The sequence below is a fragment of the Anser brachyrhynchus genome (assembly GCF_964034855.1).
Source record: "Anser brachyrhynchus genome assembly, chromosome: 12".
NCBI lineage: Eukaryota > Metazoa > Chordata > Aves > Anseriformes > Anatidae > Anser > Anser brachyrhynchus.
In genome coordinates, this window is record NC_137707.1 from 18,396,253 (window position 1) to 18,406,162 (window position 9,910).

The following is a 9,910-nucleotide window of genomic DNA, read 5'->3' on the forward strand; positions in this document are numbered from 1 at the left end:
ATGTCCAGTCCGTGGTGGTAATGTGGAGTGATACTGTAGGAGGGAACTGGAAACCTTTATTATAACATTAATAAACCCAACAGTTTCTGACAAACCTTAAGAAAGCAGAAAATCACCACTGAACATCCATCGAAATTTGATGCTGCGCTAACAAACGTCTTCGCAGTTACATTCTGAATTCCCTGGATCAAACGACAAACTCACTCCGGAATTATTTGGGTTTCCTTCGGTGTGGGGAAAAAAAAAAAAAAAGAAAAAGAAAAAAGAAAAACAAAGCCAAAGAAAGCCCCGAACCCAAACAAAGCCCCCAGGAAGATGCTTTCCAAGCGCCGAGGACTACCGGGAGGGCAGGCTGCAGCCCCGGCACCCCCCTGCCCGGTGGCAGCGCGCCGCGGGGCTGCCCGACCCCGGGGGCTTCACTGGGCGCCCAGCGTGACAAGTTTTAAACCATTTCGGATTTTCCTAGAAAAGCAAAACAACCCCCCGCCCCCCCCAAACCCGCCTTCCCAGCAGCGAGGCGCGGGCCGCCCCGGCTCCCGCAGCCCCCCGCGCATCCAGCGGCCGGAGCAGCCCCGTTTGCCCCTTCCTCCCCCTCCGCAGCCGCGGAGCGGCGGCGGGGGGCCGCCGGCGAGCCCGGCGAAGTTTGCCCGGCGCCGCTCGTCCCGGCCCGGCCGAGCCCGCCCGGGCGGCCCCCCCCCGGCCGCCGCTGGAAGGAGCCGCAGCGGCCGCGGGCGGAGCCCCCCCCGCTCCCGCGGCTCCCCCGGCTCCGCGCGGCTCCGCGGGCGGCGGCGGCGCCGAGTCCGGTCCGCGCTGGCGGCGGGTCCGCGTTTTGCGGGCGGCCGCTGTATTTCCCGGGCCGTCCATGGCTCGGTGCTGTTGGCTCTCTCTCCGTCTGATCGGCGCAGGCTGCGCGGGGCTCCCTACGGGATCAGAGCGCTCCCCCGCCGGGACTCCACTCCTCACATCCTCCTGCTGGGACTCAGCTACATTTCCAGCCAAGCCTGGCTTTATTATGTGTGTCTGCACTGCAGCCCCAGCAGCAAGATCGGGAGGAGGAAAAGGAGCCAGGACAAAGAAAAGAGAGGGAGGCTGGCGAGAGCTAAAGAAAATAAAAACCCAGGGCAGCAGCGGCAGCGGCGATGAAGGCAGGAGCGGTGCCGCCTCGCAGCGGATGACCCATGGAGGCAGCTAGCGGGCCCGGCCTCGATGCGAAGCGGCGCTCACCTCGGGCCGCCAAGTGCGTGCGCGCGGGGGAAGGCGGCGGCGAGCGCGGCCGGCGGCGGGGAGCCCCCCCAGCTCCGCGCCGGGCACAGCGCCGGGCACAGCGCCGGGCGGCCGCCCCTCGGCCCCAGTAAAGGAGGACTCGGCGGCCTCACCCGCCGGGCGGCGGAGGCCAGCGAGGGAGAGGAGCCCGCGGGCAGAGCCGGGAGGGAAGGGGGGGAGCCGAGCGCGGCCGCGGGGAGGATTTAGGAAAAGCGCAGCCGGGTCGCACCCCCGGAGCGCCTCGCATTGTCGGGGCCGTCGCCGGGCTTATTTTTAGACGCTGATTCTCCCCGCGCCCTCCCCCCCCCCCCCCCTCCGGAGCCCCGCACGGCTTTTTTGTATTATTCTGAAAGTGCGAGCCGGACTGAGAGCCGCAGGGCGCCTGCAAACTTTAAAGAGAACAAAAAGGCGGGTGGGGGCGCGGAGGGGCTCGGCATTATTTGCACATCGAAGGGGAGGAAAGAAAAAAAAAAAAAGGGAAAAAAAGAAATTGCAACTGTTGCGCCTGTGATTTTTTTTTTTTTTCCCCCGGGGGGAGAACCTCTAGGTGCCCGAGGGGGTGGAAAGAGGAGTTGAAGTTGCCGCATTGCAACAGGCAAAAGAAGTGAGAAATCAAAATAATCGATCCCGCTGCCGCCGCTTCGCCTCGCGGAGCCGAGCTAAAGTTTCGAGGGGCGCGAGGCAGGGCGAGGGCAGGGCAGGCAGGGGCCGGCGGGCCGGAGGAAGACGCGGCGGCCGGGAGGACGAGCCAGCGGCGCCCGGACATGTCCAGGAGGAAGCAAGCCAAGCCCCGCTCGGTGAAAGGTAAGCGCCCGCCGCCCCGCGCCGCGCCGCGCCCGCCGCCCGGCCCCGGGCACCCGCCGCCGCCGCCGCTCCAGCCTCCGCGGCGCGGCCAATCAGGGCCGGGGCCCGGCTTGGCGGGGATTGCGAATCCCCCCCGCCCCGGGGCCCGGCCGGCCGGGCGGGCGGCGAGGGGAGCGGCCGGGAGGGGGCCGCCGCCCGCCCGCCCTCCATCTTGGGGGCTCCGCGCCCCGCGCCGGGGGCGGGCCGAGTGCCGCCCGGCGGGGCAGCGGCCGCGGCGCCCTCGCGTAATGGCGGCCCCCGGCCCCGCGGCGGGAGGCAGCGCTGCGGGGGCCGCGGGGGCGGGCGGAGCCGCGGCGGGGCTCGGGGGGCTGCGGGAGGCCGGGGGCGGGCGCGGTGCGGGGCGGAGGGGGGGGGCGCAGCGGGGTGGCGGAGACGGGGAGCGCCGCAGCACCGCCCGCGAGGGGAAAAGTTTGGCGGCGGTGCCCGGCCGTCCGGCGCGGCGTGAGGGCGGGGGAGGACGAGACCCGGCGGCTGCAGCCCGGAGCATCTGCAGGGCCGCCGACTTGCTCGGGGCCGCGGGAACAATAGCCGGGCCCGGGCGTCCATCAATACGGGCTCGGCGCCCAGCCCCGCGCGGCAGCACGGGCCGTGCGGGGAGCCCAGGGGCGCTGTGGGGAGGCCGCTGCGGGGGCTGCCGGCCGCGGGGCCCCGCGGCTTTGTCCGCCGCTCGGGGCTTTGTTGTGGAGGCACAAAAGGGGTCGGGGTGCCCGCCAGGAAGCGAAAACTCGGGAGCGATTCGTAATTAAAGAACTCGCGGCTGGACCAAATTAGCGTTGGGTTGGCTCTTCGACCAGTTAACGCAGGGATCGAAACCCCATCCGGGGCCATTTTATGTTCTTTCCGAGGTACCCTCGGTTCAGCACATCGCAATGGAAATAGGCTTCAAATGTTTGTGAAGTTTTTGTGAAGTAAGCCCTTGATCGTCACAGAAAGCTTCCTCGCTCCCCCCGGCCCATCGTCGCCCTGAGCCCTGCGCCGAGCGGCAGCCGCATGGCGTGGCGGTGCGGTGCGGTGCGACCCTCGCGGCCCCTGCAAAGGAGGGAAGGAGAAAGGAGCAGCCCGCGGGAAGGAGAAAGGGCAGAGCCAGAGCCAGAGCGATTTCTAGGAGATGTGCTGAAATAACGTGGCTGGAACCGAAAAGGCTCGCAGGCTGCAAACAGCCACCCAGGCCTCGGGTCACGACTTCCCTGGGCACGGGGATCACCCTGAGCGGGCAGGCCTCTGCAGCCTGGGGTATTTTTCTGTGCTTCAGTGTCACGCTTAACGTCCGGGACGCAGCCGTACGTCAGTGAAACCGTACGCGCTCTAGAAGCCCAGTTAATAAACGCTGGCACCTTGTTACATAACGGCATTAGATATTTACATTTATTTGTTTGTTTTCTACCTCATTACTTTTCAGGCAGTGATCTCTCTCCCAGGCTATTGATGCTGCATAACGAAAATTTATCCCTAACTCTAAGATAGAACAGGTCGCTATTTACAAGAGCATTTTTATGAATTGAAGCAGGTAACTTATTGGCAAGTCACAGCCAAGAAACGTTTTCCATGCAATGTAGAAATATCTAGAATGTCTTTGCAACAGGGAGCTGGGTGAAGCCCGGTTCTTAGAGATTCTAAATATTCCTCTAGTCTCTAGGCACAAAAAACGTCTTTTCAGCTTCAGTATAAACTGGCTGTAAATTACAGGTCTTAGCATGAGCTGACTAATAGGGAATCTAAGGAATGGGCTGAATGTGGGTGAAATTTTCAATAATAGGAGGCAACTCGTATGTATGTATACAGGATATAGAATTTCTTCCTTTTCTTACGCCCATACGTATCTTTTGCTTTTAAGAAGTCCATCGTATACATTTTGTGGTCTAGGGAGCTGGCAACCCAGTAGATTGCCACAGTACACGTTTCCATGGAAATAATTGAGATGTAATAAATAAAGGCACTCTGAGGTCACAGGTTTCCCAATTCAACTGAGAAGAAAACAAGCATAAATTATGTGGATATGTGTGTAGCATTTAGGGCTTCAAACAATTTGCCGGTTTTCTCTTTTCTGTATATTTATTTCACTTTGTATAGTAACCTTGGTATTTATTAACCACTAGTGAGATTTGTGCATCCTTTTTCATTCAGAAAGATTACATACTAAAATAGAATCGGTGTGTGCTTGTAATGAAAGGGATGCTTCTGCATGCAAAAGGCAAGTTGCCTGCGCATTAACTGTGAGTGATGCTGTCTTTGACATTAAAGAAGCAACCGACTCTGACAGAAGTATCAAATGCTGACAACTCTTTAGATCCACGTAATTTAAAATTAAGCAATTGTAAACCAGACCTGGATGGCTGCAAACCTGCGGGTACTGTGGCCCCACAGTCTGTATGATGAGGCATCTGGTTCAGCCTCGCAGAAAGTTGCAGTAATTACTGCAGCTGTAACTCCGGCAGCAGCCATGGAATTTCCCCCGGTGCGGATTCATCACTTGCAACACAACACACTGCTGATTTGGTTGACCCATCGGTTGTGGCTGTGCAGGCCCCAAGGCACTCAGCCCTGGAGCTGATGGCTGGGGACAGGGCTCTCCTTGGCTCCAAGGAAGGTTGCTGCGGGTCAGGCAGGGCAGAACAGAAGTAGGAGGGACCGAGGTTTTGTTGGCTGGCAGGATAAACCATTCGGGGACAACGTGATGGCAGTGGCTTTGGAGTCATGCACTTGCCTGTTCTGAAGCTGTCCTTCACATCATAGCCGGGCCCATAAAAGTACTTTTCCTCAACACAGGACCTTCCTTTGCCCTGCTGCCAGTAATCTGATCTGCTGGTGGCTTTGCCAGAGTTCTGCAAGGAGAGCTGTACGCTCCTTAGTGCTGATAAAACCACAAGGTTTGAACCCCAGACCATAATGGAGCAGAGAACATCCCAGCAGTTCCCCGTGCCCTGTTACGAGCGGTCCCGGCCACATCCACGCGGGCGCCCTCAGAAGTTCGCTGTGGGCCATCAGCTCTGGGGAGAGCTGCCTCCCGCATTCGCCGTGAGGCTGGAGCGAGGCAGGTGTTAATGGTGCCTGTTGATCAAACTGTAGCTACGCGTTGCAGCCCAGTGCCTCTGGAAGCAATTCTGTGGAAGCGCGGCTGCGAAACGCGCAGGTCTGGTAGCAGAGCCGTAGGTTTCAGGTCCCACGTAATGTAATTGAAGAATAACTTGGAGGCAGTTTGTGGGGACTGGGCTGGCGTTGGCACAAGGTTTTCAGCATCAGATGCACTTTGCTTGCCGAATTTGACAGTTCTGCAAATTGCTGTCAGGTTGCAAGGGTGTTTTGTGCATAAACGTGCTAGTCAGTAATCAAACTGTTTTGCAAAAGAATGCACTAATTAAGTCTAGATTTGTTATCCTACTTGAAGTTGCAGAATTGCTGTCATATTTTTCCGCTTTCAGTTGGCAAAAATGCTGATAGAAACTTTTGATTCACACCCTACCTGCCTCATTTGTGTCAGTCAAGGGAAAAAAAAAAGGGGTTGTTCACTACTTCGTTATCTGCAAAGTAAATAAAAATACTTCAGCCATTTGCTGAGTTCCAATTAGTTGATTGCTATGAATGATCTTCTTTAAAGGAATGCTGTTTTACCTATCTGCTCATACAAAGGTTTGATTTTTAATGTCTTGTGAAAAGGATTCTCTTTGTCTTGATTGATGTCAAGAATAAAAGCGTGATGGTAATATCCCTTTGAAAGCTATTGTATTGTCAGCTCTGGCTGACAGCAGGAGGCCCTCCTAGTGCTATAGATTAGCGCTGTGAAAACACTGACATTTTCTTTGTTATATTGCTGTTGTTCTGCTTGCAAAGTCAATTATACAATGTCGGAGCTCAGTTACAGAGTTGACTGTGGAAGTAACAATGTCTTTCATACTTGTCTTAAAGATATAATTTTCTTTTTTTCCCAGTTGATAGAGAAGAACCTGCAGGTACTGGAACAGTACATTCTACAAATTAAATTTTGACAAGTATAATCATAATTGCCAAATACAAGAGACTTGTGCGATTATCCTTTAATTTTACAGTTCATTCAAGTTTCGGTGGAATTTTATTGATACAGTGAAAGCAGCAGCTAAAATTGATAAAACTCATATCAAATAAGATTACACTCTTGATTGTTCTTTATCAAGTGTAGCTTTTGGGGGATTAGGAATAATTGGAGATGTTGGTGTTTCGTCGTGGGGCTGGTGCCATGAGAACGTTTGAATCCATGCAGTATAGCGAGCATTGCCTTTAGGGATTAGCCTGCAGTTTTTAATTTTTGAGCGTGTATTTTGATACAAGCCTAGCAGCGTTCTCCCCTGAACTCCACAAGTCCCATTTTCCTTCCTCTTTCTCCCTTCGGTATGGTTTCCTGGACAGGATCTGTGTGGTATTTAACTGGTTTTGCTGATTGAAACTCATGCCTGTGTGCAAACACCTTTTAATTGTGGTCTGTTCCCATTGGTCCTGGCAAGCATAACTAATAAATGTGGCCAAAAATTGAAAAGGGTGGAAAAGGCAGTGCGAAGGGTTTAAATACGAATGGAGAGAAAATAGAATTCTCATGTTTTTAGTGATGCTGCATCTAATGCCATTGATGAAAAGCAAATACCAAGCAGCAGCAGTGACTCTCAGAGAACATCTTTTTTTTTTTTCTTCAAAAGTATCCATGTAAAATCAGTGCAAGCTACAGAACATCATTCATTACTGAATTGCTTCAGATGACACATGCAAAAAAAATAATCAGAGAGCTCTTGTTAGGACGTTAATTGTAGGATTTCTAAATTACTATTATAAACTAATAGAGTAACAAAAGATTCCACAGTTACCAGTAATTTGTCAGGATTTATTTTGTTTTTCTTCAATAATTGAAAATTAATGTCTTGAAGTGAAAGCAGATGTTCATGCCATCCTCTGAATTGGATATAAAAATGATGTTTTGTAGATGCATTAAGCTTGTGTAAACACAAATTGTCTTATCATAGATGGGGCTTTGGCTTGGTTTTATCTATTGTTTGGTGCCAAATTAACTTTTATGTTAAACCTGGGTAAGTGCTTTCAGCCTGGTTGAATGAACTAAGCCACTAAGCTATGAGCTTGGGGTGGCACCCAATGCTCAGTTGTTAGAATAAACATTTTAAACAACCTCCCTCACGTGCTGGCTCTGTGAATGGTGACGCTTTCTCAAGCTGTAGAATTAATATTTATTTCAGTTTTGATAAATGTGCTCTTAATTTTATTCAGTTATTTTTTACTGAACTTGTTCACTTTTATCCTCCCCCCCACAATCTGGGGAATCAATGTTTTAGATCATGACAACATTTGAAAAATGCAACACACGTTGTGCTCTGTTTGTTTGTTTGTTTGTTTGAAGTAATCTCTTGGTCTCATTTGTTAGCCTGCAATCTGCAAAAGATAGTATTTTTTTTCTTGTATTTTAATATTCTCTTAAAAGATTATTAATTACCCACAGTAATTGAACTGTCTTATAAAAATGCCTACACCAACCCCTCATCACTCCATCAGTATTCTCCTTAAATGCCTCTGAAAAAGGATGGCTATTATGTTCCGCTGTATCCTACTAAATGCACCGGAGTAATGAAGTACTAATAATATAAAGCCTGTTACAGACTTCTGCTAAATCCTCACTGACAAATGGTGCTGGAGGGGATGGTCTGGTGGTGTGCATGCGTTATGTACGTGGGTTATGAGGATTCAGGTGCGTGTTGTAGCCAAGTGAGAGCCAGTTCTGAGCTTTCTGCAGTGCCCACATTTGCTCAGCGTAATTTTAGACCCAGAACTAGGTTCCTGTATGTCTTCTTTTCTGCTGTCCGGTAGTAAATGTAGGAAAGCTGGTTACTTCTCTTAGGTAAGTAAGGTAATAAAAGTTTTAAGTACTACATCTCCTTGACAACACCTATATACGTATATATGCGGATATTTTACTCCAGTGAATTAGGGTGGTTTAGCAGAGTCACTTTATTCTAGAGAGCAGAAGGGTGGGGAGACACTGTAAATGGTCTCTTGTGACATGTGCAGCTAAAGAAGCCTCAAGCTCAAACCCCTTGCCATGGTTTGTCTTCTCAAACACGAAAAGGGACCTGATGGGGCCGGGGAGCAGGCAGGTGGCGGCAGAGTGGGGCCGTGGGGTGGTTGGTTTGCGCTGGGCAGTGCCGCAGTGCCCAGCCAAGTCTTGCGATAAGTAGCTTCATTATATTGTTTGCATTTGCTTAAAACCTTTTCCTTTCCAACCGCAGATTAGGCAACAGAAAGACCAATTTGCAGAGCTTGTAAATGCCACTTGTTAATCATATGCAGTACAATTATTATTTTTTTTTTTCACTTTCCCCTTTGGATGTATTAAGTCAACTTTTTAGCTTTTTATGTAATTGAAATTTGCCCTTTTGTTACCTGGGCATGAATTATTTTTGAAATGTTGTCATTACCTGCCCTGCTGTGAGGTTTATCTCTTCTGTTCATCCTAATTAAATAAAACATAGTGTTGTTCGCCAGCCTAGCGTTGCAGTGAATTACCTGCCTGGAGGCTCGCTCTGGTGTTGGTGCTTGTTGCAGCCGCAGACGTTGACTAACACATTTACTTTTAGATTTTCATTTCAAAGGGATCAGTTTGTGCTGTGTGACAGGTGAATGGCAAATGCTTTACAGTACTTTCAAGAGCTGAACAAACAGTAAAGGACTGATCGGTACCACAGCAGAGCGGCAGGTACGGCTGTGACACCGCCGTGGGGGCAGAGGAGTGTCGTCTTGGTGGAGGACAGCCACAGCGGAGACCTGTGTGGCTCTGCTGGGGAGAAACGAGCCCTGCCATGGTCTCGTGCTCTCCTGGGCATTTCTGGTGGGGCTGGTCTCGGCTCTCTGCACAGCATTGCCAACAGCTGCGTTCTCCTTGGGCCTGGTGCTGATAAGGAAGGCTGTTTCAAAAGCGTAATAGTTGGAGTTTCTTGATGCAGAAGTTATTTCCAGTTCATAGTAGAGAAAGCAAACAATATGCACGTGCTTTAAAGCAAAGCAGAGGTAAGGTCCCTGCTTGTAGAGAAGCAGTTTTTTTAAGCCTTCGATAGCTCTACAAAAACCTCGCTGCTCACCAGCGAAACCCCATTATGGGTAAAAGCACAAGAGTTAGCAAGTCGCTGTGCTCCAGTCTCTGCTGGCTCCTACAAGGCTCTGGAGGTTTGGTCAAATGTGGCCTAATTCTGGTTTCCAAATATTAAAAAATTACACAGAGGGCAAAAAGACAAGTTCTTAATATGCATATCCTGGGAAAATCCTAAAACAGTATTTTTACCCCCTCCAGTCCCAAGGCTAATCAAAATTCCTTTGTTTCCACATCTACCATTAAAATACATCCCTCCCTTGGTTGCCTGCTGAATGCACAAGTTTAACCACTCAGTTGATTGGACTCACAGAAGCTGTTACTGGCTTTACAGAGGATTTGCCTACAGATAATTCAGAGATGGGAGTGATACCCCAAGCAACTTCCAGCAGGGTTGGTGCTTAATTTAGCAGTTCTGAGTATTTCTTGATGATCCTCACCTGGCTGGGGTGAGGTTTTTCTGCATTGCCATGGAGGAAAGGTAGCCAAGCCCTTCGCATGGTGATTGCTGGGACTTGTCTCACATGGTGGTCAACTGAGTGTTAATCAAGGTCGTGGTAATAAAGATCTGCTGTGCCCTTTGAAAAGAGGGTGGTTGGTACCCTGCAGAGCCAAAGCCCTTCACTGGGGGAGTATCTAGGACATGCTGCTCTAGTTTTTAGGGTAAGT

At 51.3% G+C, this 9,910-nt stretch overlaps 1 protein-coding gene across 5 annotated transcripts in view; it reads left to right on the plus strand.

The window, feature by feature from the left end:
* Positions 1–772: 772 nt before the first annotated feature.
* Positions 773–9,910, plus strand: part of ZNF423 (zinc finger protein 423) — a 214,712-nt gene continuing 205,574 nt past the window's right edge. Inside the window, exons 1-2 of one of the 5 annotated variants that reach the window (XM_080552923.1) lie at positions 779–2,067; positions 2,973–9,904. Coding sequence is in view for 4 of the 5 variants with exons in the window: in XM_080552922.1 (XP_080409048.1) it covers positions 2,028–2,067 (40 nt within the window). In the remaining variant the exon portion in view is untranslated. Of the gene's footprint in view, positions 2,068–2,972; positions 9,905–9,910 lie in introns of all 5 variants that reach the window. The other 4 variants (XM_080552922.1, XM_080552920.1, XM_080552919.1 and 1 more) reach the window with 4 other exon arrangements.